At 44.2% G+C, this 17,569-nt stretch overlaps 2 protein-coding genes across 4 annotated transcripts in view; one reads left to right on the top strand and one right to left on the bottom strand.

Moving 5' to 3' along the window:
• The first annotated feature begins 242 nt into the window (after window positions 1–242).
• Window positions 243–4,095, top strand: Srp14 (signal recognition particle 14). The gene is made up of 5 exons (XM_036184967.1): window positions 243–347; window positions 485–557; window positions 928–1,040; window positions 3,174–3,206; window positions 3,629–4,095. Exons 1-5 carry the CDS (start codon window positions 324–326, stop codon window positions 3,716–3,718), a joined length of 333 nt encoding a protein of 110 aa, XP_036040860.1. The 5' UTR covers window positions 243–323; the 3' UTR covers window positions 3,719–4,095.
• Window positions 4,096–4,891: 796 nt separating this feature from the next.
• Window positions 4,892–17,569, bottom strand: part of Eif2ak4 (eukaryotic translation initiation factor 2 alpha kinase 4) — a 94,521-nt gene continuing 81,843 nt past the window's right edge. For all 3 annotated transcript variants that reach the window (XM_036183374.1, XM_036183375.1, XM_036183376.1), the window contains 8 exons: window positions 17,117–17,203; window positions 13,698–13,810; window positions 10,462–10,520; window positions 9,853–9,950; window positions 8,127–8,195; window positions 7,372–7,416; window positions 6,005–6,123; window positions 4,892–5,114 (listed from right to left, as the gene is read on the bottom strand). In XM_036183374.1, coding sequence (XP_036039267.1) covers window positions 5,057–5,114; window positions 6,005–6,123; window positions 7,372–7,416; window positions 8,127–8,195; window positions 9,853–9,950; window positions 10,462–10,520; window positions 13,698–13,810; window positions 17,117–17,203 — 648 coding nt within the window. In that variant the 3' untranslated portion in view covers window positions 4,892–5,056. The remainder of the gene's footprint in view (window positions 5,115–6,004; window positions 6,124–7,371; window positions 7,417–8,126; window positions 8,196–9,852; window positions 9,951–10,461; window positions 10,521–13,697; window positions 13,811–17,116; window positions 17,204–17,569) is intronic.

Genomic DNA, 17,569 nt, shown 5'->3' with positions numbered 1-17,569 from the left:
GTGAGGGTGTGTATGTGTGTGAGGGTGTGTGTGGGGTGTGTGTGTGTGTGGGGTGTGTTTATGTGTGAGGGTGTGTATGTGGTGTGTGTGTGTGTGTGTGTGTGTGTGTGTGTGTGTGTGGTGTGTATGTGGGGGGGTGTGGGGGTGGGGGAGGTGGGGAGTGGTGTCCCAGGGCGCATGCACAAGGCAGACGGAGCGGAGGCAGGGATTGGCGGAAGAAGGGCAACTAGGAGCGGAAGCCCCGCCCATCGCAGGCGAGACTTCCGGCTGTAACGGCTTTGGGCCGGCTTCTGCTGACGGAGTTGACATTCGCCGAGACCGGGATGGTGTTGCTCGAGAGCGAGCAGGTATCGGCTGCCGGGAGGGCCGAGGACTCAAGCAAGTGGGGCCAGCTCGGGTGGCGCTTCCCCGTCTGCGGGCGGGCCGGGGCCGAGAGGCGGCGGGGCGGGGGCTGGAGCCGCCTAACCGGGGTGTTGTGTTGCAGTTCCTGACGGAGCTGACCAGGCTCTTCCAGAAGTGCCGGTCGTCGGGCAGCGTGTACATCACCCTGAAGAAGTGTAAGCAGCCTCCGGGCCGCGCGGAGCGGGGTGGGCGGGTCTGCCTACGGGAGCGTGGCCGCCTCCGGGGCGCAGGGTCGCGGCGCTGCTGAGGAGCTGTGCCCGGTGCGGTCCCCGCAGCCACCCACCGTGACGGTGGGGCCCGAGCGTGTGAGATCGCAATGCCTCGGGGTCGCAGTGTCTAGTGGTGGCTCCCACCTTGGGCCATAGCTAAGTGATGGTGACCATAACTTAGTGATGGTGAGTGTGGGGAGTTGAGAGCGGTGATGGTGGATTGGGCCCCCCGTAACCCTTCTCTGCGTTTTCCACTTTCAACGCCTGTGGTGGTGTCACCAGGATGTATTATTATTGTTATTATTACTTTACCCAGATGATGGTCGCACCAAGCCTACTCCACGGAAGAGTTCTGTGGAGGGCCTCGAGCCCGGAGAAAACAAGTGTCTGCTGAGAGCCACAGATGGGAAAAGGAAGATCAGCACTGTGGTGAGCTGGAGTCTTTTCTGCTTGGTTTTCTTTTAAGTCTGTCTGGCCGTGAACTTAAATCTTCTTCCAAATAGCTGAGGTACAGGAGCAACTTATCCCACGGCCAGCTAGTAAGCTGAATTAAAAAAAAAAAAAAATACAGGGTCTTGCTGTGTAGTTCAGGCTGACTTTGAACAACTGTGATCTAGGAAGATTCAACCTGTGCCTGGGTCATGGGTGCATGTTATCAGCTGAGATAGGTATAATGATGATTTTTGTGGGGCTACAGATTGATGCTAAGTCATCACCCTGTTACTGAGCCACACCACCAGCGCCCTGAACTGAATCTTAAAACTACATTAACCAATGAGGGACGTGTCTGAAGGATTAGGCTCCTCCTCCCTTTCATTTTTGGCCTGTCACTCCTAGGCTGTTTTGGGATCAGGACCCCCCCCCCCCTTTTTTTTGTGGAGGGGGTTGTTTCAGATGAGGTCTCATGTAATTCAAGTTGATTATGTAACCTAGCATGGCCTTGAATTCCCGACTTTGTTGCTTGTCTCCAAAGTGGTGGGATCACAAGGGTGACCACCTTCCCAATTCCTATATTTTGTAGTACAAATTATCCATAAATTTTTTTTTTTTTTTTTGGTTTTTCGAGACAAGGTCTCTCTGTGTAGCTTTGTGACTTTCCTGGAACTCATTCTGTAGACCAGGCTGGCCTCGAACTCACAGAGATCCTCCTGCCTCTGCCTCCCAAGTGCTGGGATTAAAGGCATGCGCCACCACTGCCCAGCTCATAATAAACTTCTAAAACAAAGTAGAGGCCAAATGCTTGTTCTGCTGAAATTTCTATGGAAGTAAAATGAGTATATGGGTCCATTCTCCAAGTAGTTGCTATGAAGAATGATTGACATATTTTTTTTCTGTGCTGGGCCTTCAGTAATTCATTTCTGGGTGTTAGATGACTTATTCACCATTTCCCAGCTCAATGATTATTTTTAAGCTGGTTTTCCCTTGTTTTTGTGGTTCACTTAGCAAACATGTAACTACAGGTTAGGCTTGGTTCTTGGAATTATAGTCCAAAACTGTGGTCTTTTTATGAGAAGTTGAATATGGCAAAACAAAGATTCCCTGATTCAAAGCGAATACTACTTAATTCCATGGACCGCCTGTGGTCACATTAGTTGAGGATACTCATGACACTGCAGACAAAAACTGATGTCTCCCTCTATGAGCTATCTTAAGAAGACGGGCGCGGTGGTGGTGCACGCCTTTAATCCCATCACTCGGGAGGCAGAGCCAGGCAGATTTCTGTGAGTTTGAGGCCAGCCTGGTCTACAAAGCGAGATCCAGGTGCAAAGCTACAGAGAGAAACCCTGTCTCGAAAAACCAAAAAACAAACAAACAAACAAAACAAAAAAAACCCCCAAAAAACAAAAAAAAAAACCCCAAACTTTTAAAGTAAGCAAGTTCATGTGGCTGTCACAGATATGAAACTGAGGATTCTTCCTAGGCATTATTTTGTGGCAGCTTGAATTTTGTCTATATCAGTCTGAAATAATGGAAAACAAAGTGGTTTTTTTGGTTTTGTTTTTTGTTTTTTTTTTAAAGACAGGTTCTTGCTTATCTAGCCCAGACTGGCTACTCATTATCCTCCAGCCCAAGCCTCCTGAGTGCTGGGACTCCAGGCCACTCACCATGCTCAGCTAAGGGAGTTGATTTAATGTATTTTGCATTAAAAAATTCTTTTGGGATCCAAGGAAGAAATCAAAATCAGGGGCATCTGGATAAGGGTTTTTTTTTTTTTTTTTTCCTACCTTAAATTTAAAGGCTGTCTTGCCATCTCTGCTTCACAATTTCTGGGATTGGGATTACCAAAGTGGGCTTGTCTGAGGGATTTTTAAGGGTGAATAGGTTTGGTGGGAGCCCACTTCTGCCTTCCATCCTGGTGCAGTTCTTTCTCATGTAGAACTTGCTCTGTAGACCAGGCTGGTTTGGAACTTGAGAGATCTGTCTCCAGAGTGCTGAGATCAAAAGGCATGTGTCCCACTGAATCTGGCCTAGGTGTTGTTTTGATGAAGCATTTTGAGATCCTATCTGGGTGAAAAGGGGGTGTCTATGTCTATAAAAAGAGGTGGTCTTTTTCCTTTCCAGGTGAGTTCCAAAGAAGTGAATAAGTTTCAGATGGTAAGTTCCATTTCTTGTGTTCTCCATTCCTCCTCGAGGTGAGTGGGCACTGGTCAGGGTGGGGACTGTCACTGCTTGCCTTGTGTTTTATTTCCTATTATCCAGCAATGTTTTTCCTTTCCGTTTTCAAGGCTAGTTCTGTCTTAAACTTCAGCTATACTCTATAATATTGTTGAATAGGAAGTTGCCTGAAGTTTTCCTTTTTTGCTTAAAAAAGAGTGCAAAGCCTGCAGCTCCCTGTGGAGGGGCTGCTAGCTGCTCAAGGGGTAAAAGCTTTCTGTGGCATACCAGTTCCCAATGCAGGTGTCCTACGATGCCCGAGTAGGCTTCCTGATGCCCGTTACTCTTAAGTCCATTGTGGAAAAGTCAGCCGCTTCCCTCGTTTGTCCCTTTTCCTGCTAAGTCCATGTTCTGGCTTCCAGGCCTATTCAAACCTCCTGAGAGCTAACATGGATGGGCTGAAGAAGAGGGACAAGAAGAACAAGAGTAAGAAGACCAAGCCAGCACAGTGACAGCCGTGGCCATTAGCAACAGCTGAAGGGCACTTTCCTGTGTTTGCTGCTTTTGGCACCCTCTGTGTGTAACTGTTTCCATGGGTTGTTTAAGAGAGGAGGGCTGGCTGATCATAGGGTAGTTGTGGTAAGAAGATCTTAGATCTTCACTGTATGGTTGCATATTCTTAGATTCCAGCCTTAATGTCTAGTCATCTTTGAAGAGCTGTGTGTCATTAAGTCCATCCACGCTAGCTGTTTCTTTGCCTGCCCTGTTCCTGACAGTAACTACTAACTCTTGAATGATACAGTTACTCAGTTGGGTTTTTTTGCCTTGTCTTTGAGAATACTGTAATAGAAATCTGGCAGTTTTATTAAAAGTCATGTTATCCTATGGATGGGTTTTGTACTTGGTTGAATAATTTAAAAAAAATAATTACATTGTTTTTATGTGTGTGCTCACATTTGCTCTGTGTCACAGCATCAACTTATATGATTGGTTCTTTCCTACCACATGGATCCTGGGATTGAACTCACGGTTGTTGGACTTGGCAGCAAGCATCATTACTGCTGAGCCATCTCCCCGGACCTTGTTGTCTGATCTTAAGAGTCTTTCAGCAAGTCTGAGTTCTCATACCAAACAGGACTTCACTTAAGACAACAGAATAAATAGAGAATCAAGAATCAAGATTCTGTCGGGTGGTGCTGGTGCACGCCTGTAATCCCAGCACTTGGGAGGCAGAGGTAGGCGGATCTCTGTGAGTTCGAGGCCAGCCTGGTCTACAAAGCAAGTTCCAGGACGGGCTCCAAAGCTACAGAGAGAAACCCTGTCTCGAAAAACAAAAACAAAAACAAAAACAACAACAACAAAAAAGATCAAGATTCTGCCTGGTGTGGTGGCATAAGCCTGTAATCTCAATGGTATTGAGGCAGGCTGAGTTTGAGACCAGCCTGGGCTGCACAGTGAGACTCTTTTCTGCACTCCTACCCCCAACTAAAGAGGCAAAACAGATCACAAGGGATGATTTTTGATCTCTCTGCCTCTTTATCCATTTGGAAAATGCTAGGGCATTTTCATGTGCTTAGTGTTTAGGAGCGAGGACAAAGGCTGATCTTCTCCAGCTCCGTATAACCTCTAGTACTGACAGAGTTGCAAGTGGAAAGCGTCATATATTTATATATGAAAACATTTATTATATCCAAAAAGATAAATTTATAATATACATGAAAAACCAACAAAGCTCAACTTTGTAGGACAGCTTATAGAATTTTAAGTTAAAATAAATTGAATGTACAACATTCCATTATTCCAGTATAAGCCCCTGTCCATTTGAACAATGCAGCAACTGTTCTTCAAGGTCAAAACAGGATTCTGTAGTAGTCATCTCTGTAGCTGTACAGGAACAACACCGACACCCTGCAAAGGAACGGGACAGACAGACTGATGGCAGACTCAGCAGTGGGTAAAGCATTGATACTTTGAAAGCACTAGCTGAGTGTGATGGGAGACTGATGACTGGAAAGAGTGCCTAAGCTTCCCTGGAGCTGTGACAGTTTGCAATTCAAGGTCTGATGCAGAAGACAGCCATTCACTACCAGCTTCCCTGACACCTTCAAGTTCCATGAGAACATGAATGATTGGCATTTTTACATACACAGCAAAGGCAGTCACTTTTTTTTTTTAATGTCTTTTTGCTTTTTTTGTGACAGAGCCTCATGTAACCCAGAGTGTATTCAATTTTGCCTTTAAGGTTAAGGAGGACCTTAGATTCCTGATCTGTCTTCACTTCCCGGCTTCTTTCTTTACACATTTCTTGGGAGATGGCCCAGTTGGTAAAGGGCATGTCAAACAAGCACCGAGTGTGGACCCTAGAGCCACCATTACAAGCTGGCCAGAGTGGTGTCTGCCTGTAACTCCAGCCTGGGGCAGGGTGGAGACAGGTGGGTCACCAAGCTCCTTGATGCCAGTCAGCCTAGCTAACTGGTGAGCTTCGGGTTCAGAGAGACCTACCTCAAAAAGAAAGGGGGAGAGTGATCAAGGACAGTGACATGAACCTCAGGCGGCCACATGTCACACCCATTTCCTCTTCCCCCACATGAAGTGAGGTGCCTGGATGGACCTTAACTGGGACAGCTACATTCAGGCCCACAGTGTTTTGTTCTGGACAAGATTCTCACTGTGATTCATGATCTGAGTAGGACTTACTGGCTGTCAATCACATTTCTGAATTGTCAAACCTCAAAAGATAAGCATGGCACTCGGACCTGTCCCTGCATTTGAACCACAGGAAACCTGCAGGAACTCACTTCTTTTCAACTTTGATGTTATAGATCTCATCACAGACGAGTCTGAGGTACCTCTGCTTTGGCAGGCGTGACAATAGCTGCTTCACAGTTGTGTTAAATGCCTGTTCATCAGCGTCCCACTAGGAAAGATGGCAGAGCAGAGCAGCAGGTTATTGCCTGGCCTTTTCTGGGTCACAAGAGTGGGTTCTTCCTTCAAAGCATTGATTTTCTTGAAGACCACAGGTGAAGAGGCTTCTTAGCCTTGCCACAGGTGTGCTAATGTGACTAGGTTGCTTTTCCTGGATACTTACTTTGTTTTAGGTGGAGATTGTTGCCTTTAATGTCTACTCACTGGACTGGATTACAAGTCAGCAAACTGCCATAGAGTGGTGTGTGTTTATCTGTGTGATCAACAGGGGATGATGAGACAATCTGACTCTGTAGCACTGTCTGGCCCTGAACTGAGGACCTCCTGCTTCCAATTCTTAGTGCACAGCTCATTTTATTTTTAATCTGTGACTAAACACCATGGAAAGACAAAAGAGTTATTGGATGTGAAATGTTTTAAAAATTACCTGGGAGCCTGAGGCAGGAGGATTGATTACTACATTTCAAGACCAACTTGGGTTATGTGCTGATTTTTGTTAATGACACAAACTAACCTGGAAAGAGAATTCAATAGAAGAATTGGCTCCTGCAGATTGGCCCCTGGAGCATTTGCTTGATTTATGTGGTAGGGCCTAGCCCACTGTGGGTGGTGCTACCCTGGGCAGTGGGGCCTGAGCTACCTCAGCAAGCCGATAGCAGCTTGGTTCTTTCCTCCATGGCTCTTCCCTGCTCTAGAGTTCCTGTCTTGGCTCCCGTCAGTAATGGACTGTAGCCTGCAGGAGTTGTGATAAACCTCTTCATCCCCAGTTGATTTTGGTTGGTGTTAAATTTATCTCAACTACAGAAAACTACAGGACAGGCTACCTGGTAAGATCTTGTTTCACAAAAAAATAAAATCACTCATAGCTATGGTTATTTTACTTCAAATGGGAAACTTCAAATTTTTAAAAATTGGAAAAAAAATGTATAGAAGTATAGACCTATAAACAAATTAACTGAATCTTTGGTGTAGTTGTGCTTCCCTAGCTGGGATGAAGGTTTGCTTGGGAAATGAACACATGGTACTGTGGGTAAGAACCTAGATTATACTAGTCCTCTAGGCTCCAGTCCTGGCTCTGATACTCTGTGGTTGTGTGATTCTGATTCAGGAATGCCTCTGACACACACTAACAGAAAGACCAGTGTTACTGCCAGACAGACATAATTACTAAGGAAATTTAAGACCTTTTCCAGTTTTCCTTTGACAAGGCTGAAAGTGTACAACAGTTCCCATTGCTTACCTCTAATGATAAAAACTGTAGGATTGTTTCTTTGGGGAGATCCACCTGTTAATACACAGAAACGTGTATCATTTACTGAGAGTTCTTAAGCAGCACACACAGACTAGGGACCATGGTGTCATTGTGTGGATGATATGAATAGGGCTGCTGTTAATGCTGTGAGCCCTCCCCCACGGTGTGTGTGTGTGTGTGTACACGTGCATGTGTTGTAGGCACACGTGCATGTATGAAACTACTGGACTTAGTTTCAACTGCTGTTCCATCTTTGTCTTTGAGGCAGAGTCTCATTGAAGTCCAGAGCTGGCTGGCGTGCCTAGTCTACAAGCCAACTAGCCATGAGAATGCTGTCTGCCTTCTGAGGCTGGCATTGTAGGCGTCTATGTGGGTTCAGGAATCTGAACTCCAGTCATCATGCTTGCGTGGCAAGTGCTTTACCATCCTCCCAGTCCCTAGAGCAGACTTCAAATGGGAATGAACAAGCACTTGAGGCTGGATTTCCAGATTCACACCCAGACCCTAGAGGTGCAGGCCCCACATGTGCTTAGTAAGGCCTGAATGTGAGTGTGGCCTTAAGAAAAAGGGGAAACATCCCAACCACCTTCTTTTCTCCCCAGCTCTGTCTAGCTTTAGGCTGCTTGTCACTCACATCAGGGACAGCCTGACTGTCAGGTACAGCAAAGAAAGCCCTGAATTCTGAGACCACACCAGCCAATGCAGACAGATGCCAGCTTCAAATTGTTAAGAAATTGACTTACAGCCAAAATTTCAATGTCACTGCTTTTCTGATGTAAATTGGCAAGGGCAGTCTGAAGTCGGGTTTGTACCTAATAAGAAAATGGAGTTCAGAGGGTGTTAGACCAAGTCATCTGTTCCCACTCCAGAAAAGAGCAGGGAACAAAGCCTCCCAAACAGGACATGAAGATTTGATACACAGTGAAGGGAGTTGGAGGTGGAGGGAGAGATGGGCTTTAGGACTTCTTATGTTGCCCAGGTCAGCCTCACACTTGTGATCTTTCCAGGTATACACCACTACAACAGGTTTACAAATGTTCTTAACAGCTGTGCGGTGGTAGCCATGACTTTAATCCCAGCACTAGGAAGGCAGAGGCAGGAGGATCTCTGTGAGTTCGAGGACTTTAGCTTCCACTAAAGCTTTGCAGAGATATAGACAAAATGTAACACCTCAGATACTTTTGAACATAAAATACCACTTTCAAACAAATTATTATTATTATTATTATTATTATTATTATTATTGAAAATAAAGTCTGGGTGGTGGCGCATGCCTTAATCCCAGCACTCAGGACGCAGAGGCAGGAGGATCTATCTGAGTTTGAGGCCAGCCTGATCTTCCAGGACAGCCAAGGCTACAAAGAGAAACCCTGTCTGAAAAAAAACAAAGGGGGGGGGAACAAGCCCCCAAACCCCAAACAGCAACAACAAACCCACAAATGCGCTTACCATCCTCTCCCGTTACGTTCTAGGCCGCTCTCATCACTCACATTCAACACACGGAACCGCCTCTCATTTCTTTTGTTCTCAACTGCACATGTGCCTAAGGTTACACACGGTCTTAGCACAGCCATAAGCAGACACCAAAACCACGTTCAGAATGAGAACCTCACTCTTGTGACCGGCTAAAACGCTCGTATTCAGAAGAGAAACAAGCCGCTTCCAGCTGTCACGGGTCATCTATTAACAGCTGCTGCTACACACTAACATCTTTGGTGGACAGATGGGCTCAATTACAGCACCAGAGACATTCTGTTGACATCTGCAGAGGCCACCAGGGGAAGAAATCTTTTTTATTTTATTTATTTATTTTATTTATTATGTATATAGAAGAGGGTGCCAGATCTCATTACAGACGGTTGTGAGCCACCATGTGGGTGCTGGGAATTGAACTCAGGACCTCTGGAAGAACAGCCAGTGCTCTTAACCTCTGAGCCATCTCTCCAGCCCGGAAGAATCTTTATATTTCCTTCCTGTTGCTTTCTTTTCTATAGCTCTTACTAGAAAGCCAAGGACACAGGGCTGGAGAAATGGCTCAGTGGTTAGAGCACTGGCTCCAGGTTCAGTTCCCAGCATCCACACAGCCACTCAAAATCATCTATCTACAACTCCATTTCCAGGGGATCTCATGTTCTCCATTTCCAGGGGATCTCATGTTCTCTTTTGGCCCCAACTCCATTTCCAGGGATCTCATGTTCTCCATTTCCAGGGATCTCATGTTCTCCATTTCCAGGGATCTCATGTTCTCCATTTCCAGGGATCTCATGTTCTCCATTTCCAGGGATCTCATGTTCTCCATTTCCAGGGGATCTCATGTTCTCTATTTCCAGGGGAATCTCATGTTCTCTTTTGGCCCCAATGGCATGAGGCATACATGTGGTACACAACATACACACAGGCAAACATCCATACACAAAAGCAAGCAAAAAAGGAAAACAGGAAATCCGAGGAAAGGTGGAGGTGAGGTACCTGAGTCTCATGCCGCCTCCTGGTGCTAGCCGACAGCTTTTCTGGGGATAGAATACTCACGGTGGGGACTACCGTTGTTCCATGGATTTCAAACAAACCTGAGACAGGAAAGTTCAAGTTACAGCCTTTATCTGGGCCCAGTTTGTAGAACATGCCAACCATAAAGAGTTTATTAGTGTACATCCAGTTATGATTCTAGTGGGTAGATCCTGTCTGGGCCTTCTTCTGTCTCTTTGAGACAGGGTTTTGTTATATATATTTATAGACCAGGTTGGCCTCAGACTGCACCCTTTTGCCTCAGTCTCCCGAGTACTAGAATTACAGGTATGTGCCACCATATCTGCTTGAGATACATTTCTTCAGTCCCTTCTATGAGGAAAATACCCACATTTCCTATATAGTCAACTGAGTAGAATGAAAGTTAAATCACATGTATGAATGTAGCAGTGAGGCCAACTAGGATTGGAGGGTATTCCAGCCCAGGCTGCATTCCTGCTTCTGGGATGTCGGGACACATCTCATGTGGTACAACACTGTTGATACGTTCCTAAGTGCTCAGTGCAGACAACATAGCATTCTCAACACTCGGATTCCAATTAGTAATTATACCTGAAGCATTAGAAAACGACCCCTTCAGAGTTTGTGCAGCAAGATTATCAGAAGCTTCTCTAAAAACAAGCAAACACACAATTAGGAAATTGTCAGTAGGCGGAAAGCATCTCAGATGAGGGTGCCCTCACAATGTGCCACCTTCCTACCGAATGTAAAAATATGGTCCTCTTGGTTATTAGTTGGAGGAAAAACCAAAACAGCAGAAAATGCTCTTAGTGATCCTTTTGGTCATGAGCAAGTAAAAAAAATTAGGAAGGACATGATTCAAATTAACAAATGCCTAAGAAAACATTCTGATTCCTTCAGCAGGGTCTGAAATCCAGGCTCCATATAGGCAGCTATTTTAGTGAAATGTAATGAGTGTTCTTTCTGCTCCCTCCTAATACAAAAATTCAAGTCCAAGCTTGATGTAGCTTACGATGTAGCAAAGGCTGACCTTGAACTCCTGACCTTCTAAGTGTTGGGATTACAGGCATATGTCAGGATTACAATACTTGGATCTGTTGTTTTGATACAAGAATGTATATAAGAGTTGCAAAGATACATCTAGAAGTAATTACAATTAAACATCTTGTACAGTTTTCCAGACATTTTCTGTATACAGATTGCATAGTTTTGGTTTAAGAAAGTAGGATTACACTATCTATCCTATTATGGACAAAGCTTCCACTAAAGTTTTGCAGAGATATAAACAAAATGTAACACCTCAGATTTTTGAACATAAAAGCACCACTTTTCAAACTGTAATTATTATTATTATTTTTAAAAGATTTATTTATTTATTATGTATACAGTATTCTGTCTGCATGTATCCCTGCGGACCAGAAAAGGGCACCATATCTCATTTCAGGTGGTTGTCAGCCACCATGTGGTTGCTGGGAAATTGAACTCAGGACCTTTGGAAGAGCAGTCAGTGCTCTTAACCTCTGAGCCATCTCTCCAGCCCCCCAAACTGTAATTATTATTATTGTGTGTGTGTGTGTGTGTGTGTGTGTGTGTGTTTTAAATAAAGTTGGCTAGGTGGGGGTGGGGCACACTTTTAATCCCAGCACTTGGGAGGCAGAGGCAGGTGGATCTCTGGAAGTTAGAGGCCGCCTAGTCTACAGAGCAAATTCCAAGACAGCCAGGGCTATACAGAGAAACCCTGTCTCAAAAAAACCAAAAAAAGAAAAAAAAGAAAAGTTGTTTTCCATGAAAATATGTTATGGAGGTCAGCATGACATGGGTTATTATTTTCATTTAAAATGATTAAATATTTCTTAAAAAGTTTAAGTGTCAATTTCTAATGGATTTTGAAAACTTTGAGATGGGGTATTAGGGTGTTGCTAAGTTCAGGTTGGCTTAATTTCACTTGGCAGCCCAGACTGGCCTTGAACTTGTGATCTTCCAGCCTCAGTCCGCTAAATGGTGGGAATCACAGACCTATGACATCTTTCCCACCTCAACTAGAATACACTGATGAATATAATCCACACATATTTCTGGGAGCTCCTCAAGTAATTTTGAGGTACCAAAAGGTATGACACCCAGGTCTGAGCAGTGGTGTCTTCTGTCTTGACAGAGGTTCTGACCTACACTACAAGAGGTGGTGCTGTAGACTGGGACGCAGCTGCTGAGTCCACACTTCCTTCCTTCATTTTAAAATTTTGTTTAGATGTATTTATATGTATGAGTCTTTTGCCTACACACACATATATGCACCATGTGTGTGCCTGGTGCCCTTGGAGGTCAGAAGAAGGTGTTGGATACCCTGGAATGGGCTGGAGTTATGGAAAGTTGTGAGTCACATGTGGGTTCTGGGACTTGAACCGGGTTTCTCTACAAGAACAAGTATTCTTAACCACTGAGCTATCTCTCCATTCCCCAGTTACTTTTAGTTTTAATGATTTTACTTTGCTAAATTGATATCTAGGTGATTGGATCATGTGTATATGAGCTCTTTCCCCAGTATCTTTTAATTTGCATAGATAAAATACTGCCAAGAGTTAGTCACTAAACAGACCGAATGAGATAGAGGCAGACAGATTTTGACCTTTAAAATGATATTTAAAAACTGAAAATACTACTGGTTTGATATAACTTAATGGTTTATAATATTTTGCATTAAAATATTTTATTTTATTTTATATATTTATATTATAATATATAAAAATAATATATTTAAATATTTTTTAACTAATGGTTTGATATAATTTTTTTTTTTTTTGGTTTTTCGAGACAGGGTTTCTCTGTGTAGCTTTGCGCCTGTCCTGGAACTCACTCTGTAGCCCAGGCTGGCCTCGAGCTCACAAAGATCCGCCTGGCTCTGCCTCCCGAGTGAAAAGTCAAGGTTTTTTTTTTTTTTTTTTTAAACTTATTTATTTATTATGTTTACAGCATGTATGACTGCAGGCCAGAAGAGGGCACCAGATCTCATTACAGATGGTTGTGAGCCACCATGTGGTTGCTGGGAATTGAACTCAGGACCTCTGGAAGAGAAGTCAGTGCTCTTAACCGCTGAGCCATCTCTCCAGCCCAAGTCAGGTTTGATATAATTTAAATGTGTTTACAAAAGTTCATATGCTGGCAGCTTGATCCCCAGAGTAGAGATATTGAGAGCTGGGGGGGCCTGGTAGATAATAATGAGGACATGGATGCATGGCCTTGGCCAAGATTAACAACGGTCTTATGGAGTACTCACAAATTCAGTTTGTTATGAAGTGTTTGTTTTCTTCTGTCTGTTTACTGTTCTGTTCCTCCTCTCTGTCATGTTATGGCATAGACAAAGGAGCCTTCACCAGAAGACAAAGAGAGGGGTGGGCCCCCAATGTGGGACTTTTGGCTTTTCTTTTCTTCTTTTTTCTTTCTTTGAGACAGGGTTTCTCTGTAGCCCTGGCTGTCCTGGAACTCTGTAGATTAGGCTGCTTTGAGCTCACAGAGATTCTCTGTCTCCCGAGTGCTGGGATTAAAGGTGCGTACTACCACCACCCAGCCACTTTGTTTTCCTTATCCAGGCTTGGGAATTTCATTATGACAAGAACCATCATACAGAAAAACAAATGTTGAAAACAAGATATGACGAGTCTTGTTCAAGTGACATAATTAAAATGTCGATTGAATTATTCAGAAGCAACAGAATGGTTTAAGTCAATCCTGATTCATCTGAATCTCATGAGAATTGGCTTTAAAACTCAATTTATGTAGGTTCTCTGCAGGTAAGTGCAGTTAGTCTTCTGGGATTTGTTCTAAGTTACCTCATGTTCCTTTCGTCACTGACTTTGGTCCTCAGTTTTTGCATGACATGATCCACAAGATCTGATTCCAACACACGCTTCTCTGTTTGCCTCTCCTTCTCAAAGGACTTGACCTGGAAAACAATGGAACAGTTATATGGAGGTTTCTGAAGCCAAAAGGGAGGCTCCTTGTGCCCTAGTGAGGGGACTGGGTCAACAGTTTGTTGTCAGTGGGTCTTAACTGGAGGTGGTTCTGTCCTGGAGGACATTTAGCAATTTTTTTCTTAAAGTAGCACTTTAAAAAGTGTTATATATTTTGTGTGTATATGTGTATGTATATGGGTGCATGCATGCCATGGTGTGTGTGTGTGTGTGTGTGTGTGTGTGTGTGTGTGTGTGTGTGTAAGTCAGAGGACAACGTGCAGGAATGGAGGGAGGCTCCTTTTACTGTGTGAGTCCTGGGGATGGAACTTAGGTCATTAGGCTTGGTGGTAAGTGCTTGACTCACAGGCTCTGAAGATGCTTTTATGTCACAACTGTGGGGTGTTCCAGCATCTTGACACAGTCTATAACAAGGTCAAGGTCAGAGATGCAGCAGTAATGAACCATATGACTCCAAACATTAAGTATTGTTGCTGAGCTATATTGGTCTGTTCAGGAATGGTTAGAGATGAAAGAATAAAAACAACAAATGGCCATGATGGACAGTTCCCATATTCCTACATTGCTCTCTAAACACCCAGCCAATCACGAGGTTTCTTGGGTGTAAGCTCTGCCCCTCTTACAAACCAGCCCCACCACCCAACTTTCACAGTGCCTGCTCTTTCTCATTCACACTCCCGGCCAGCACCCAGCTGTGGTCTGGGCTAGCCTGATGCTGTCTCATTGTTTTCAGTTCCTCAGTCTACCCAATAATACCCCTGCAAGTAACCATTTTCAAACTCAGTTCTGATGTACTCTTTTGTCGAGACATTTACTGGCTTCCCACTGGCTGCTAAATCACATCCTATGACCATTCTCGCCTGCTGAAGTAAGTAGCCTTCATCCAAAACAGACTGGGCATAGTGGCACTTGTCCTTGGGCATGTCAGAGCAGCTGATCTATTCAAGATGCTCACAGGTTTGGGGCTCACAGGGTGGACCTGTTTACACTGTCTCAGAAGGGTGCAGAGAGGGTCATCAGATTTTCACTTTAGATTTCCGCCCCTCGCCCAGCACATGCACTCTGTCCCAGCCACACATGCTCCTGGTTGCCAGAGTGAATAGAAGGTAGACTGGGGCTGGGACTCCAGAGAAACAGCTGTTGAGTTGTCAGTCCTGCTGGGCTGGGCTTGACGCAGCTGCCTTTGAGTTACCCATACTTTTGTAAGGAATCTCAGTAAACTCACTGCTCCACCAAGCTGGACTCGGATAAAATAGTTTGTCTGTTTGTCCTCTCTGAGGTATATGAGTACTTCTGTACAACTCCCTGGAAGTGTCACACATCAGGATAGAATCAGAATATTTTCTAAGGATGTGTCCCTATCTTTGAGACAACCTACTACTAAAAACACCCTGTGACCTTTGCTGTGCCCTCTGATTATAAGGTCCTTTAGTATATACCTATAGGCTGCCTGTCTGTGCATCTAGAAACCCCACCACCAACTGAAGATGTCCCCACTACCTGCTACCACCTTCCAGGCTGAGAATGTTCTCTGCAGGATGCTGATTAGCATTTTCTAGCTCATAAGCATGCAAAAAGTTTTTTATAAATAAAATTATATTTACAGATCCATGTTTATTACTGTCCTAAGCACAACAGCTAAGAAATGGAACCAGCTTGGATTCCATTTCATCATCAGTAGCTGAATGGATAAAGAAAGTGTGGTACATAACACACAGGCCATTTTTTTTCAGCTGTAATAGAAATGAAATCATGACATTTGTAAGAAAATGGATACAACTGGAAATTATGCTAAGCAAAATGAGCCAGACACAGAACACAGAAAGACAAACGCTATGTGTGTTCTTTTATGTGGAATCTAGATTTGTGTGTGTGTATGTGTGTACTTAGATTCACACACATTTTAGAAAGGGGAGACATGAGAGACAGATCTTAGGGAGTGTGGGAAAGGGTAATGGAGTCCAAATGACATGAAAGCAAAAGGAAAGACTATTTGGAGGAAGGAGACCTTTTGGGGACCAAAGAGAAGAGGGTAGGGAGGTGGGAAGAGCCAGGAGGAAGGACAGGACTAAAACCAAGTATCCTGGCAAGAATGTATGAAAATGCCACTTCGAAACCCATCATTTGTAAAGTTAAATAATGAAATGACCTGTGAAATTAAATATGCTGTGTTAAAATGAAGAAAGCGGGAAGACAAATTACTAATATCAGGAACCAAAGTGGAAACATCCCCCCAGAGCTTAGAGACAGCAGAAAAAATAACCAAGGAATACCTGAGTGGTCATAAAGGAAACCATGATGGGAAAGATACAGTTCCTGGCTCATCCTGAAGGAGCCAGCTCAACCACTATGAATATAGGCCCCTGTGGGCTTTGTTTACTTGTTTTTTTTTTTTTTAATTATGTGTATGTGTGTGTAGGTATGTGCATGTGAGTGCAGACTGCCTGCAGAGGCTAGAGGTATTAGATTCTCATGAAGTTACACGTGGTTGAGTCCTGATGTGGGTGCTGGGAATCGAACCTAGGACCTCTGGAAGAGTATTATTATGTGCTTTTACCCACTGAGCCACCTCTTCAGCCTGGCCCATGTGGTTTTATATGATCATTTGAGGTCAATTCTAATTCTAATCACATACAAACTCTTACAGAAAACACAAGTCCAAGTCATTTATAAGATTCTGCTATCAAAACCTGATAGCATTACAAGAGAAAATAAAGAGAATGAGGGATATAAAGGTCGATTTTTTTCTTTTAAAAACAGCATTTAAAAAAGGTCATGAGGTAGTAGGATTATGGACACTTTTTGTTAGGCACAACAAAGTAAAATTGTTTAGGAAGTCTCAGAAGTCATGCTGATGACAGGTACAGCTCTCCTAAGAAAAGAACCCAGGGCTGGGGGGATGGCTCAGGGGCTCGGCACACTGGCTGTTCTTATAGAGGACCTGGGTTTGATTTCCACGTGGCAGCTCATTACCACCTGTAACTCCAGTTCTAGGGGATCTGATGTCCTCTTCCAGCCTCCGTGCTTCAGATATCTACATTCTTCAGGAAGACAATCAGTCATGATAGAGTTCAGAGCCAGAGGGGGAGAGAGCACAGCACGCTCAAGCACACCAGATGCTCCACAGGCAGCACAGCTGGTGGAAAATGCTAGTTGATTTCCATGGTCTCACTTGCACACGTGTGTGCATTTTACTGGGGATTGAATCAAGGGTCTCACCCATGCTGGGCAGGTACTCGGCCACTGAGGTATATCTCCAGTCCTCCTACGATCGTTACCTTAACATGGCTTCCTTCTTTATCAGAGACCAGGGCCACATAGGTGATTTCGTGATGTCTGCAGTACTCCTGTAACTCTTCTTGGGACTGAAACAAACAGTGAGACAAATGAACATGTGTGCCTGGAGTCCCTTCAAGTCATTAAGGACAAAGAAATACTGCTTCCTATTGTATTACCCAAGTGAGTTACTAAATGCGCTGACTTGAGGGGAGATGGATGTTAGGGAGAGAGGCACAGAATTCCAGGAAGGGATTCTCTGGTGCTTTCTCTGCTCTCACGATTGTTCTGAAGGACAGCGAACAAGTAATGTAGTCGTGACAGAAGAGATTTTCAATGGCTTCAAGTCTTAACAAAGGTGCCAAGAACTGTAACACACACACAGCCTTTTAGGAAAGCAAAGGCATTGGGAAACAGTGAAAGGCAGAAAGCAGAATTAAACTGGGAGTTCTGGC

This window comes from Onychomys torridus, chromosome 4, assembly GCF_903995425.1.
Source record: "Onychomys torridus chromosome 4, mOncTor1.1, whole genome shotgun sequence".
NCBI lineage: Eukaryota > Metazoa > Chordata > Mammalia > Rodentia > Cricetidae > Onychomys > Onychomys torridus.
The sequence above is the reverse complement of the archived record's forward strand: the minus strand, read 5'-3'. Positions and strand labels throughout refer to the sequence as shown.